The sequence below is a fragment of the Pipistrellus hanaki genome (assembly GCF_964339955.1).
Source record: "Pipistrellus hanaki genome assembly, chromosome: 2".
Taxonomy (NCBI): Eukaryota; Metazoa; Chordata; class Mammalia; order Chiroptera; family Vespertilionidae; genus Pipistrellus; species Pipistrellus hanaki.
In genome coordinates, this window is record NC_140504.1 from 181,571,360 (window position 1) to 181,585,431 (window position 14,072).

At 65.5% G+C, this 14,072-nt stretch overlaps 2 protein-coding genes across 8 annotated transcripts in view; both read left to right on the plus strand.

Annotated features, from left to right (window-relative positions):
* Positions 1–14,072, plus strand: part of COL16A1 (collagen type XVI alpha 1 chain) — a 184,617-nt gene that overhangs the window by 95,753 nt on the left and 74,792 nt on the right. The window lies entirely within an intron of this gene.
* Positions 1–14,072, plus strand: part of ADGRB2 (adhesion G protein-coupled receptor B2) — a 37,976-nt gene that overhangs the window by 20,536 nt on the left and 3,368 nt on the right. For 2 of the 7 annotated variants that reach the window (XM_084873009.1, XM_084873008.1), the window contains exons 5-27: positions 333–497; positions 1,135–1,299; positions 1,410–1,577; positions 1,652–1,753; positions 2,135–2,241; positions 3,139–3,333; positions 3,522–3,590; positions 3,667–3,775; positions 5,298–5,628; positions 5,998–6,103; positions 6,295–6,338; positions 6,532–6,658; positions 7,094–7,197; positions 7,296–7,398; positions 8,132–8,282; positions 8,465–8,534; positions 8,947–9,013; positions 9,157–9,242; positions 9,546–9,644; positions 11,617–11,788; positions 12,083–12,178; positions 12,524–12,563; positions 13,166–13,785. In XM_084873009.1, the coding sequence (XP_084729135.1) occupies positions 333–497; positions 1,135–1,299; positions 1,410–1,577; positions 1,652–1,753; positions 2,135–2,241; positions 3,139–3,333; positions 3,522–3,590; positions 3,667–3,775; positions 5,298–5,628; positions 5,998–6,103; positions 6,295–6,338; positions 6,532–6,658; positions 7,094–7,197; positions 7,296–7,398; positions 8,132–8,282; positions 8,465–8,534; positions 8,947–9,013; positions 9,157–9,242; positions 9,546–9,644; positions 11,617–11,788; positions 12,083–12,178; positions 12,524–12,563; positions 13,166–13,785 (3,296 nt within the window). Of the gene's footprint in view, positions 1–332; positions 498–1,134; positions 1,300–1,409; positions 1,578–1,651; positions 1,754–2,134; positions 2,242–3,138; positions 3,334–3,521; positions 3,591–3,666; positions 3,776–5,297; positions 5,629–5,997; positions 6,104–6,294; positions 6,339–6,531; positions 6,659–7,093; positions 7,198–7,295; positions 7,399–8,131; positions 8,283–8,464; positions 8,535–8,946; positions 9,014–9,156; positions 9,243–9,545; positions 9,645–11,616; positions 11,789–12,082; positions 12,179–12,523; positions 12,564–13,165; positions 13,786–14,072 lie in introns of those variants that run through there. The other 5 variants (XM_084873011.1, XM_084873010.1, XM_084873014.1 and 2 more) reach the window with 4 other exon arrangements.

The following is a 14,072-nucleotide window of genomic DNA, read 5'->3' on the forward strand; positions in this document are numbered from 1 at the left end:
GGCTTCTCGCTCTGGGTCTGGCGGTGGGAGGGGTGGGGAGGGATAAGGTAGGGAAGGGTACGTGTAGATCTTGAGTCTTTTCCTGGTCTTCCCCGTGCTCCCAAGAGAGGACCCCCTCCTCCCCTTCTGGGCCGATCCTAGGCTCCTGTCTGGGTGTCCTGTGTGAGTTGGGACTGTAAACTGTGGTCATCCACCCCTCCCCGTACCCCCCCCCCCAGGACAGAGCCAATGAGGAGCGGTCGCAGAACTGCCGGAGCTCCTGATTGGTGGGTGGATGGGCAGTGGGCGGGGCCACGGTGCAGCCCAGCCCCCAGCCACGTGCTTCCTTGCAGTGCACGGCGTGTGGGAGGAGTGGGGGTCCTGGAGCCTGTGCTCCCGCAGCTGCGGGCGGGGGTCCCGGAGCCGGATGCGGACCTGCGTGCCCCCCCAGCACGGCGGCAAGGCCTGCGAGGGTCCCGAGCTGCAGACTAAGCTCTGCAGCATGGCTGCCTGCCCGGGTCAGTAGCTAGCGCCCAGGGGCTTCCAGGCGGGCGCTGCCCAGCCGGGTGGGGGTCGGGGTCGCGGTCGGGGTCGGGAGACTCAGAGGAGGCAGACGTGCCCCGTGCCCTGCCTCTGGGGGCCCCAGGACCAAGCATGGGGAGACGGTCAGCGTGGGAGGTGACCTGGCCCAACCCAGTTGGAATTGGCACGTGGTGACCCCATCCAAGGGGGGGAGGGAGTCTGCTTGCCAGTCAGTGCCCTTGCCCCAAGCCCTGGGCGACCCTTGCTGTTCATGGCGCTTTGGTGCTCACAGCCCCCTGGGCTGTGAAAGGACACCCAGCTGGGCCTGCGTTAGAGAAAGATCCATGGGAAGGTGACCCCTTTCCCCGGCCACGTGAGAGCGTGTGCCTCATGCTGAGTGGAGAGGTGCCCTGTGTCCCTGGAGCGGGTGCCGAGCAGGCAGTCCCCGGCCAGGCACCACCTGCTCCCTCCAGCCCCCTCTCCTCTTCCGCCCCCCTCTCCCTCCCCCGCCCTCCGGTGGGTTTGGCCTGACGCAGGGACCAGTGCTTAGCAGGCCCTGCCCTCTCCCTGCGGTGCTCTGCCCTCGCCGGCTCCCTCGCTCCACGGCCGCCCTGCTTGTGTCTCCCCGTGCAGTGGAAGGCCAGTGGCTAGAATGGGGTCCCTGGAGCCCCTGCTCCACGTCCTGCGCCAACGGGACCCAGCAGCGCAGCCGCAAGTGCAGCGTGGCGGGCCCGGCCTGGGCCACGTGCCCGGGGGCCCTCACCGACACCCGCGAGTGCGGCAGCCTCGAGTGTCCCGGTGGGTGCTCGCATGGGGGGCAGGCGGCCATGCTGGCCCCGGGGGGGGGGGGGCGAGGGGAGAGGGAGAAGCACCGGAGGCCGCTCAGGGCACCCCTCGCTCTCCTGCAGCCGCAGGTGGCAAGTGGGGACCGTGGAACTCGTGGAGCCTGTGCTCCAAGACGTGCGACACAGGCTGGCAGCGCCGCTTCCGCATGTGCCAGGCCCCGGGCGCGCCGGGCTACCCCTGCGAGGGCCAAGGGGAGGAGGTGAAGCCCTGCAGCGAGAAGAGGTGTCCAGGTAGCGCTCGGGGGACCCCCGGGCTCGGGGCGCAGGCGCGTGGGCCTGGCTGAGCTCCGTCCCTGCCCCCGCAGCTTTCCACGAGATGTGCAGGGACGAGTACGTGATGCTGATGACCTGGAAGAAGGCGGCTGCCGGCGAGATCATCTACAACAAGTGCCCGCCCAACGCCTCCGGTGAGGGGCCGTGGCTCCCCCGCAGGCCCCCCCGCCCCCGTCACTCTTTAAAAAAGTATACATTCTATTAATTTTTCACAGAGAGGAAGGGAGAGAGGGAGAGAGAGCTGGAAACATCATCGACCAGCTGCCTCCTGCACACCCCCTACCGGGGATGTGCCCGCCACCAAAGCACATGCCCTTGACTTGGAATCGAACCTGGGACTTTTCAGTCCACAGACCGACGCTCTATCCGCTGAGCCAAGCCGGTTTCGGCCCCTGTCGCTCTTGCTACCCCCCCCCCCCTTCTAGGTTTCCAGCTTCTTTGATCACCCGGAGGTGCAGGACCAAGTGGGGGAGAGCTCGGCTCCCACACCCAGCCCTCCGTCCTGTCGCCCGCAGGGTCTGCCAGCCGCCGCTGTCTCCTCAGCGCCCAGGGCGTGGCCTACTGGGGCCTGCCCAGCTTTGCCCGCTGCATCTCCCACGAGTACCGCTACCTGTATCTGTCCGTGAGTGTTCCCTGCTGGGCCGGGGCCACACGAGATCCGGACGCCGGGAGGGGGCGGTTTCATTCCCACACATGCCCGTGTGCCTTGGCATGATGTGTGCCGTGCTCGCTTCTGCCGGGCTGTGCCTCTCCTTGTCTGGCAAACTCCTACGCACATCTCAAGGCCGAGCTCTCCAGAGTATTATTCCCTTACCCGCGGGCCTGCCTCCGTCCCTGCAGCTCTTCAGCCATTAGGTGGAACGAATGCTTTCTGTCATTAAGTGGGATGAGTGCTGTCCTGTGAGCCTGGGAGCTCCTTGGTGGCCAAGGGACAGAGCGGAATTTATTTTTGTGTCCCCAGTGCCCGGCTCAGGGCCTGTCCTGGGGTAAGAACGTTGTCAGTGAAGGTGGCCTGTGTGTGCTGATTTGTCTGACTGTAATTGGTATTTGAGACAGAGACAGAGACAGAGACAGAGAGAGAGAAAGAGAGAGAGAGAGAAAGAGAGAGAGAGAGAGAGAGAGACAGAGACAGAGACAGAGACAGAGAGAGAGAGGGAGAGAACATGAATGAGCTACACTCCATGTGCTCCTGACCCTTTTGGGATGGGGAGACCCTGTTCCTGTATCATGCTTTTCATCTTTACATGCACATCTGAGCACCTTCCTTCACTAGCTCTTTCTCTTTTAGCCTTTCAAAGGGATCTTTAGAGATTCCCTCTAGGGGTTTCTTTCTCCAACTCTGTCTCTCCATGAGTTCCTTTGAGCATCTCTGCCTCCCCCTCCCACGCCCCCAGGCCGGCCACTCCCCACCTCCCTCCTCTCTCCTCCGGATACAAGCGGTGGGCGGACCGGAGTGGGATGGGCCAGGGGCGGCCGGCTCCCCGGCACGGGGATGACAGCCGCCCACCCGCCCCTGCAGCTCCGGGAGCACCTGGCCAAGGGGCAGCGCATGCTGGCGGGGGAGGGCATGTCGCAGGTGGTGCGCAGCCTGCAGGAGCTGCTGGCCCGGCGCACCTACTACAGCGGGGACCTGCTGTTCTCCGTGGACATCCTGAGGAACGTCACCGACACCTTCAAGAGGGCCACCTACGTGCCCTCCGCGGACGACGTGCAGGTACCGCCCGCTCGCTCGCCGGAGGGAAGGGGCTGAGGGTGCGGAGGCGCCAGACGCGTGAGTCTGGGCCCCTGTGGCCCCTGTGGCCCCTGTGGCGGCGGGGTCTGCCGGGGTGGGATTGTGGCTGTGATGGCGACGCCCTGGTCCCTGGGGCTGGGGCCTCCTGACAGCCACCGCGCGCTCCCCAGCGCTTCTTCCAGGTGGTGAGCTTCATGGTGGACGCGGAGAACAAGGACAAGTGGGATGACGCGCAGCAGGTGCGGGGCTGGGCTCCGGGTTTCCTCCCCCGCGGGCCACCTCCGCCCTGGAGCCTGACGTGCCTCCCGCCCCCAGGTGTCCCCCGGCTCCGTGCACCTGCTCCGGGTGGTGGAGGACTTCATCCACCTGGTGGGCGACGCCCTCAAGGCCTTCCAGAGCTCCCTGATCGTCACGGACAACCTGGGTACGGGGCCGGTGGGGAGGGTGCCGGCTGCGGGGCCGGGCCCCCCGGGAGGAGGGGTGGTCTCTGAGGCTCTCCCGTCCCCCTCTCTCGGGGCCCTGTCTTTTCCACCGTTAACGCATCTGTGTATCCTTCTCTCCACACTCCTTCCCCTCCTTCGTCGCTGTGTGGTGTTTCTGTGTGTGGGTCTCTGCACCGCTGGGTGGGTACCGATCTCGGTGTCTGCGCCTGCTTTCCTGGTGTGTGTCCCCCCATGTCTCTCTCCTTCGTGTCTGTCCTCCATGTGTCCGTCCGTCTCTGCTGTCCCCCCTGTGTGCGTCTGTCTCTGCTGTCCCCCCTGTGTCCGTCCGTCTCTGCTGTCCCCCCTGTATCCGTCTGTCTCTGCTGTCCTCCATGTGTCCATCTGTCTCTGCTGTCCCCCCTGTGTCCATCTGTCTCTGCTGTCCCCCCTGTGTCCGTCTGTCTCTGCTGTCCTCCATGTGTCCATCTGTCTCTGCTGTCCCCCCTGTGTCCGTCTGTCTCTGCTGTCCCCCCTGTGTCCGTCTGTCTCTGCTGTCCCCCGTGTGTCCATCTGTCTCTGCTGTCCCCTATGTGTCCGTCTGTCTCTGCTGTCCCCCGTGTGTCCATCTGTCTCTGCTGTCCCCCATGTGTCCGTCTGTCTCTGCTGTCCCCATGTGTCCATCTGTCTCTGCTGTCCCCCCTGTGTCCGTCTGTCTCTGCTGTCCCCATGTGTCCATCTGTCTCTGCTGTCCCCCCTGTGTCCGTCTGTCTCTGCTGTCCCCCCTGTGTCCGTCTGTCTCTGCTGTCCCCCATGTGTCCGTCTGTCTCTGCTGTCTCCCCTGTGTCCGTCTGTCTCTGCTGTCCCCCGTGTGTCCATCTGTCTCTGCTGTCCCCCCTGTGTCCGTCTGTCTCTGCTGTCCCCCCTGTGTCCGTCTGTCTCTGCTGTCCCCTGTGTGTCCATCTGTCTCTGCTGTCCCCCATGTGTCCGTCTGTCTCTGCTGTCCTCCATGTGTCCGTCTGTCTCTGCTGTCCCCCCTGTGTCCATCTGTCTCTGCTGTCCCCCATGTGTCCGTCTGTCTCTGCTGTCCTCCATGTGTCTGTCTGTCTCTGCTGTCCCCCCTGTGTCCGTCTGTCTCTGCTGTCCCCCCTGTGTCCGTCTGTCTCTGCTGTCCCCCGTGTGTCCATCTGTCTCTGCTGTCCCCCATGTGTCCGTCTGTCTCTGCTGTCCTCCATGTGTCTGTCTGTCTCTGCTGTCCCCCCTGTGTCCGTCTGTCTCTGCTGTCCCCATGTGTCCATCTGTCTCTGCTGTCCCCCCTGTGTCCGTCTGTCTCTGCTGTCCCCCCTGTGTCCGTCTGTCTCTGCTGTCCCCCGTGTGTCCATCTGTCTCTGCTGTCCCCCGTGTGTCCATCTGTCTCTGCTGTCCCCCCTGTGTCCGTCTGTCTCTGCTGTCCCCCGTGTGTCCATCTGTCTCTGCTGTCCCCCGTGTGTCCATCTGTCTCTGCTGTCCCCGCCCCGTCCCCCGCAGTGATCAGCATTCAGCGAGAGCCGGTCTCGGCCGTGTCCAGCGACATCACGTTCCCCATGCGGGGCCGCAGGGGCATGAAGGACTGGGTGCGGCACTCGGAGGACCGCCTCTTCCTGCCCAAGGAGGTGCTCAGCCTCTCCTCCCCGGGGAAGCCGGCGGCCTCTGCGGCGTCCAGCAGCCCCGCCAGGGGGAGGGGCCCAGGCACGGTGCCCCCTGGCCCCGGCTACTCCCACCAGCGCCTCCTCCCGGCAGACCCCGAGGACGCCGCCTCCTACTTTGTGATTGGTGCTGTGCTCTACCGCACCCTGGGCCTCATTCTGCCGCCCCCCCGGTGAGCCCCTGGGGAGGGTGGACAGGCTTCCGAGGGACCAGGGAGGTCCAGGCGAGAGGAGGTGGGCCGGGCCTGTGCGGGCCCCAGGGAGACGCAGCTGCCCCCTCCTGCAGCCTCAGGGGCCCCTGGCCTGGCTTGGATACAGGTGCTTCTCAACGGTGTCTGTGAGGCTCCGGAGGCTTCACTGGGGCTCAGGGGGTGCTGGACTGAGCTCCAGACCTCACCCGAAATCCTGGGCCCCCCTGAGCTCTAGGCCTCTCCCTGGACTTGACCCCTGGGAGCCGCCTCCCCCCATCCAAAGCACCTTCGGGGTTCCTGGCTGGGTGTGGGCACCCGCGGGCAGGAGCTGACCCCAGAACCTGTCCCCAGGCCCCCACTGGCTGTCACATCCCGGGTGATGACAGTGACTGTGCGGCCCCCGACGCAGCCCCCAGCTGAGCCCCTCATTACAGTGGAGCTCTCCTACATCATCAATGTGAGTGGGGGCTGGGCGGGACCCCGGGAATCCTCCAACGTGGGCGGCCAGAGGCCTGTCTGAGGGGCAGGCGGCGTGCACCATGGCAGGCTGACCCTCTGCCCTGTGCGGCCTGCGTGGCAGGGGCGGTGGGCGGTGGTCAGGGTGGGGAGCCCCCAGCCCTCACTGCACTCCTGTCCTCTGCTCCCCAGGGCACCACAGATCCCCACTGCGCCAGCTGGGACTACTCCAGAGCGTGAGTTGGGCAGGGGCTCCGTGTGCAAGGCCAGAGGGCTCCTTGGTGCCCCCCTTGGCCTACGGGAGGAAGGACTCTGCGGCCTGCCTTTGGGGTGTGCCTTGCCCGGATCCACCTCTTTGGGCAGAGGCCAGTGCTGGGGGTGGGGCCATGAAGCTGGGCTGGGGCTCATCCCCCCTCTCCCCCACCTAAGAGATGCCAGCTCAGGGGACTGGGACACCGAGAGCTGCCAGACCCTGGAGACCCAGGCAGCCCTCACCCGCTGCCAGTGCCAGCACCTGTCCACCTTTGCCGTGCTGGCCCAGCCGCCCAAGGACCTGGTGAGTCGGGGACGCTGGGCTGGGCCGGGAGGAGGTGCTGGGCTGCCATCTGCCACCTGTGACCGTGTCGGAAGGGACTGGTGACCCCCCATGTGTGTCTGAGCAGGTGCACATGCAAGTCTGTGCCCTTGAGACGGTGCTCACAGTGATGACATGTGCCTGGGGATGTGTGGCGGTGGGCATCTGTGAGTGTGTACACACGTGTGCGTGTCTGGTTGCATGCACTAGAGTGTGGGTGACTAAGCATAAACCTCCCTCCACAGGTACACTGGGTCTGCTCTGTGTACCTGCGAGGACAGTGGCGAGTCCCCTTCTGTGTGTGGTTGTGTCAATGGCACAGGCGCCAGTCTCTACCAGGCAGGGAGTGGGGGTGGCGGGGTGAAGGGCACCCCGCCACTGCGCTGACCCCTCTGAACCTCTGACCGTCTTCCCCAGACCCTGGAGCTGGCGGGCTCCCCCTCGGTCCCCCTCGTGATCGGCTGTGCCGTGTCCTGCATGGCGCTGCTCACCCTGCTGGCCATCTACGCTGCCTTCTGGAGGTAGGTGGGAGGCTGGGAGGCTGGGCCTGGAGGTGACCAGTCCCCCCGGGCTGGGCTGGGACAGCCAGCTCCTCGGTCTCTGCCCGCCGCCCCCTCAGGTTTATAAAATCCGAACGCTCCATCATCTTGCTCAATTTCTGCCTGTCCATCCTGGCGTCCAACATCCTGATCCTGGTGGGCCAGTCGCGGGTGCTGAGCAAGGCAGGTGCAGGCTCTCGGGGTACCAGGGAGGGCGCGTGGGGCGAAGGGGGTGAGGGGAGGGTGCGTCTGCAGGTGGCGGCGCTGTGTCTGTGTGTATGCACCTCGGTGACGGATGTTTCTGTACACTCCAGCTGTGTGTTGGGTGAGGGTGTGGGGAATGGTGTGTGAGCATACGTGCAGGCGTCGGAGAGGAGGGGGGTGTGTGTACTCGGGTGATGCCTGCGTGCATCTGTGAGTGTCTACGTGAGTCAGGCGCCTGCATGCACACGTGTGGGCGGGTGGCATTTGCGGATCTGTCATGTCTGGACACGGAAGAGCCCCACACGGCCTTTGGTGCCCTCTGCCTGTGGGTGACCCGTGCTGGCTGTCCCTCGTGCCCCCCTCGGCCTTCTCTGCACAGTGCCAGCCCTGGGAGTGCCAGGTGTGGGGCCACCCGGCCCTGACGTGGCAGGCGCTCCTGTCTGCCCCCCTCCCTGCCAGCCCCATCTGCGTGTGGGCAGCCTGCCCGCCCGCCTCTCGGGGGCCGAGCGCTGTGTGCGTGTCCCGGGCCTGTGTCGTGCTGTGTGTGGGTGCAGGAAGACGGGGGTGCCTGGCAGGGCTCTGTGGGGGGAGGGGGCAGGGGGCGGAGCTCGGGTGGGCAGCTCTGGCAGCTCAGCGCGGGGCGCGGGAAGCCTGGCGCCTCCCACCCTGGCTGCTGCTCAGGGCCCCTCCCTCCTCTTCCCTCTCCTTGTAGGGTGTGTGCACCATGACAGCCGCCTTCCTGCACTTCTTCTTCCTCTCCTCCTTTTGCTGGGTGCTCACTGAGGCTTGGCAGTCCTACCTGGCTGTCATTGGACGGATGCGCACCCGCCTTGTTCGCAAGCGCTTTCTCTGCCTGGGCTGGGGTGAGCAGGGCCTGTGCTGGACTCTGCCGACGGGCGGGCGTCGGGGGCAGCGGCAGCAGGATCGGTTCAGCTTCGGCCGCGGCCCCCTTCTGTGGACACAGGAGACACCCGGGCCGGGTCTGGGAGGAGGAGCGGGTTCCTGAGGACTGGCCGCCTCAATCGGGCCCCTCTTCTCCCCCCAGGTCTGCCCGCCCTGGTGGTGGCCGTGTCTGTCGGCTTCACCCGCACCAAAGGATACGGCACATCCAGCTAGTACGTGGGCCTCCCGCAGCGGGCGGTGGGGGTTACTGAGCCGGTTAGGGCCCCGGACTGGGCTTCCCGCCCCGTCTTCTCTGGCACACACCTGCTGTGGGGGTTTGGGCAAATCCTTCCCCGTCTCAGAGCCTCAGTTTCCCTGGGTGTAAATGGGTGTGCTGGGGTTGTAATCTCTAACAACGGTTTCGTTCAGGGGTCTGCCTTGTTTGACCCCCAGGGGGCTGGGCTTGGTGGTCTTTGCTTTTGTTAGAGGGGAAACTGAGGCTTGGCTAGAGCCAGTGGCTCCTCTAGCCCCGTCCGGGGCTCGGCCTCATGGCTGATGGGCCCGGCAGCTCCTCGGGCTCTGAGGGATGGCGTTTTAGGGTGGGGAGGAGCCTGCGTGGGTGCCTGATGCTCTCTCTCCCCCCAGCTGCTGGCTCTCCCTCGAGGGGGGCCTGCTCTATGCCTTTGTGGGCCCTGCAGCCGTCATTGTCCTGGTAGGTGCCCCCTCGGCGGCCCGGGAGGGGTGTGGTCCCGGGGATCGGCTCCTGTCTGCGCTCCAGCTCCCCGCTGGGGCTCCCCCTGCCAGGAGGGCACCTGGTGACCCTGTCTCCCCCGCCCCACTCCGCGGGGCCCCCAGGTGAACATGCTCATCGGAATCATCGTCTTCAACAAGCTCATGGCTCGGGACGGCATCTCAGACAAGTCCAAGAAGCAGAGGGCCGGGTAAGGGGGCTCTCTGTGACTCGGCCTCGTGGGCGACGGTGTCGGGAGGGAGGGCTCGCTCCGGCCGCCCCCGGAGTCAGGGCCTGACAGTGCGACTGACGGGGCTCCCTCAGCTCGGTGCGCCAAGGGTGCAGGCACGGCGGGCACTCGGAGTGCTCAGCCGCAGCCCCTCGCCCACCCTAACCCTCTCTCTCTCTCTCACCTGCCCTCCCCTCCCACCCCGCTCTGGGGCTCACGCTACCCCTCTCCTCCCACTTCCCATGTGTCCCCCCCCCCTTCTCCCGTGTCTGTGCTGCCCCCGAGGTCGGAGCGGTGCCCCTGGGCCAGCCTGCTCCTCCCCTGCTCAGCGTGCGGAGCGGTCCCCAGCCCCCTGCTCAGCTCAGCCTCGGCCAGGAATGCCATGTTAGTTGTGCCCCACGGGGGGCGGGGAGGGGGGCGGGCAGTGACCTTGGTTGCGGGAGGAGGGATGTCGGCCCCGTGCCCTGGAGAGCTTGGTGTCCGGATGGCAGAGGGTATCGGGAGTGAATGTCTGTGCTTCCTTGGAAAAATGCTGGGTTCCTGTGCCCACCCTTTGCTCCCACCCCTGTGCTCACTGCCAGCTTAGGCTTTACCCAGGCCCAGCTGAAGACACCCCCGCCCCCCTTACACCTCCACCTGCAGGAGCTTATAGTCCTTTGAATTCTGGAGGCCATAGAACCTTAGAATTAGAATGATAGAATCTTAGAATAAGACAGTCGGAAGCTAAGAATGTTAGCACGTGAACCACAGCCTTATCGTGTGTGTCATGGAACCTGAAAGGTAGGATGTTAGCGGTATGGAATCTCAACCAGTTGGGAGATGGAGCATCTTGGAGGTAGAGATTTATGTCCCCGAGATACCCCCGTCCCTGGTAGCTGAGAATCTTAACATTTCAACCAGGCACAAACCCACAAGCGCCTCAGGGCCAGCCCCCCACCCGGGGCCAGGAAGCCATCTCCGCCTCCCTGACCGGTGTGGTCCAGCTTTATCTGCCCGCTCCCAGGGTCAGGAGCTCACTGCCCCCGGAGGCGGCTGGCACCCTTTCCGGGAAGCTCCGTGGGGTGGGGAGCCCGCTGTCTGTGGGCGGCCAGCTGCCGCTCTGACCCAGGCCGCCGGAGCTCGCAGTGAAAAGCCTGGGCTTGCAAGGCAGCCAAACTGGGTCTGCATCCCAGCGTGGTGTCTCTGCCCAGCTGGGCACACTCCCCTCTCTTCATCTGTAAATTGGGATAATAATCCCCGTGGCTGTTTGGTTGGAGTTGTTTTGATTACAGTGTGAACTAATGTATGTAAAGTGTTCTGTGAGGGCCTGGCAGAGAATAGGTGGCTAATCAATGGCAGCTCTTAGGCCTGCGATTAGGCCCCCTCGTGGTCTTGGCTCTGCCCCCGGGGGCTGTGGAGACCGCGGTGCCTGCCCCCACGCCAGGCTGAGCAGCCCCCCACGCTCTTCCAAGGACAGATCTTGGCTCCCTGCCCCTCTCTCTGCCTTGTCCAGAGCTGTGTCTCTCCCCTCCCCCCCCCCTTGCCTGACTCTCCCACCTGGGGTGCTCATGAAGCAGAGGGGCTGGGTATGGCATGGCACCTGGCCCAGTAGGGCAGCACTGCCCCCCTGCACCCAGTAGGGCGGTTGGCACTGGTGGCTGGATGCAGGGCCCATCCGCCTTTCCCCTCTGCCCTCCCCTGTTAAGGAGGCGAGGCATGTGTGGGTTTGGCGCTGATCCCCAGGCCTCGGAGCAGGCACTGGGGGCCGGGGGCCCCCTCCTTGGGGAACTGAAAGGGAGAGGGGCCTCTGTTGCAGCGGCTCTGGCCCTCATCTTCTCCCCAAAGACTGGTGTCCTGTGACATCCTCTGTGGCTGTGCCTGTTTGATCTTTCTGACTGTGTGTCTCTGCCTGCCTCGGTCTCTCACTGTGTCCGCCATCTCTCTCTCTGTCCCCGTTCGCTTCTTCCTCCCCCAGAATCTCTGGGGATGTGGCCCAGGCTGTGGTTTTGTACAAATTGGAGCTGAACATCACAGCGATGTCTCCCGTCTCCTCCTCTCCCACCGTCCTGTTCCGCCTTCTCCGCCTCTGTCCCCTGATGCTGCCTCTGGCTGTGGCTCAGTCCCATCGTGTCTGTGTGTCTGTCCCTCCCACCTCTCCGGGTCCCTGCCCCGGCCCCGTAGTTCTTACTTTCTGTCTCTGTTCTGTTTCTCCGGCCCCAGCTCCTCAGCCCGTCTCTGCTGTGGGACACTCCCGAGGCCTTGGGGTGTGGGCCCCCGTCAGTCCCGGGCAGCGTGAGGGCCCGGGCTCAGTGCAGGCCTGGCTCAGCTCAGCCCGTTCACCGGCGGCACCCTGACGGGCCCTCCGCTGTGTCTCCAGGGCCTCGCTCTGGAGCTCCTGCGTGGTGCTGCCCCTGCTGGCGCTCACCTGGATGTCCGCCGTCCTGGCCATGACGGACCGCCGCTCCGTCCTCTTCCAGGCCCTCTTCGCCGTCTTCAACTCCGCACAGGGCTTCGTCATCACGGCCGTGCACTGCTTCCTGCGCCGAGAGGTGGGCGGGCCTCTCGCGTCCTGTGCGCCCTCTCGCCAGGCCCGCGCTGGCTTCTCCCCACGGGCAGGCAGAGGGCATGGAGGCCCCAGCCCGGCCTGTGGCTGGGCAGCCCTGGGCGTGGAAGCGAGAGCCTGGGGCAGGCTGGTCCCTGGCCTCCTGCCCCCCTCAGCCATTCCCCAGGCTGGAGGTGCTTCTGTCCTTCCAGACCGCCCGGGGGCCTGGGTGGGAGGCACAGCCGGCTGTGGCCAGCGGCCCTGTGGCGGCCTCAGGCCAGCAGGCACCCACTGCCCCCAGGTCCAGGACGTGGTGAAGTGCCAGATGGGCGTGTGCCGGGCCGATGAGAGCGAGGACTCGCCCGACTCCTGTAAGAACGGGCAGCTGCAGATCCTGGTGAGCGACGGGGCCTGGCGGGGTCGGGTCTGAGCACGCCCCACCCCTGTACCCCTGCTCCAGGCCACTCCCTTCCCCATCCATGGCAGGGAGGGGGCAGGGGCCAGGCTTGGTTCACACTCAGCCGCTGACCACTGGGTGGCATTGGGCAAGTCTTCCTCTCGCTCAGTTCTCAAACCTGTTAAGTGGGTTTGCAGCAGACATGTCTGGGGTCCCGGGGGCTCTGTTGGGTGTGCCCTGGGTGGCACCTCTGGGTGGGTAGGGAGAGGACTGAGTCCCCCCGCCCCCCACCCTGATACATTGATTCTCTCTCTGCCCACCTGCTCTGTCCCTCTCTGCCTATAGTCAGACTTTGAAAAGGATGTGGATCTGGCTTGTCAGACAGGTGAGTCTGCGGGCACAGGGCTGGGCATGATCCCAGGGGAAGGCCAAAGGAGGGAGGGCCCCCAGCCCCACTGTGGGAGGCCCGAGCGGGGTCTGACTGTAGAGGTTAGGGTTAGGATCAGGCAGCCCTTAGCGGGTTCGATGCTGTGAACACACTTACTGTGTAACTTTGGGCCGTTTTCCTCTCTGAGCCTCAAACGGGTTGGGAGACATCAGAGTGCCCAGCAAGGGGCTTGGCACATAGCAGCTGTTCCAGCGTAGTCTTATTTCCAGGATTCCTACCAGGTTCCCTTCCCAGTTCTGTCTGCTGGAGAGGAGCTGCCCGGGGAGGGGGGGGAGGAAGGCCCTGGGACAGCCTCAGGGCCGTGGGGTCAGAGGTCAGGAGCCGGTGTAGGCGTTGGGCCTGGCTCTGTTCCTCGCGCTGCCCGGCTGTGGGTCTGTGGGCCAGCTGGTGTGGGAGAGGGTACCAGTCACCCAGCCATCTCGCCAGGACCGTTTGCTTCTCTCTCTGAGCTCAGGGGCTTAGTACCTGACCGGTCTGGGCAGGGGCATCTTGGGGTTCCTCCTCCCCAGAACTGACCTCCCTCCCACTCCCGCCCCCAGTTCTGTTCAAGGAGGTGAACACTTGCAACCCGTCCACCATCACGGGCACCCTGTCCCGCCTGTCCCTGGACGAGGACGAGGAGCCCAAGTCCTGCCTTATGGGTCCGGAGGGTGGCCTCAGCTTCTCCACGCTGCCCGGGAACATCCTGATGCCCATGGCAGCCTCGCCAGGGCTGGGGGAGCCGCCGCCCCCCCAGGAGCCCAACCCCGTGTACATGTGCGGGGAGGGCAGCCTGCGGCAGCTGGACCTCACGTGGCTGCGGCCGGGCGACCCAGGCTCCGAGGGGGACTACATGGTGCTGCCCCGGAGGACTCTGAGCCTGCAGCCGGGCGGTGGGGGTGGAGGTGGTGAGGACCCCCCAAGGACCCGGCCCGAGGGCACCCCCCGGCGCTCTGCCAAGGCGCTGGCCCATGCCGAAGGCTACCCCAGCTTCTTGTCCGTGGACCATTCGGGCCTGGGGCTGGGCCCTGCCTACGGGTCCCTACAGAACCCCTACGGGATGACCTTCCAGCCGCCGCCGCCAACGCCCAGCGCCCGCCAAGGGCCCGAGCCGGGAGAGCGCAGCCGGACCATGCCCCGCACGGTGCCCGGCTCCACCATGAAGCTGGGCTCCTTGGAGGTGAGGGTCTGTAGGGCACGGGAGGCCTGCCAGCAGGTGCCTGAGACGAAGGCCCAGGCAGCGGCTGGGAAGGGGCAGCCAGCAGCCTCCCAGAGCGGCATCTTTGTACCACGGCGCTGTGCGTCTCTTCCTGTTAGTGCCCACAGCAAACCAAGGGAGTCCTGCCCCTTGGGACTCCCCAAGGGGGCTTGGACTTCACGCTCTGAGGGTGTCTCTTCTCGCTTGCTTTAGTGCCTGCCCTGGGGTGAACGGTTCGAATGGGTCTTTCTTGCTCAGGCCAGTTGCTG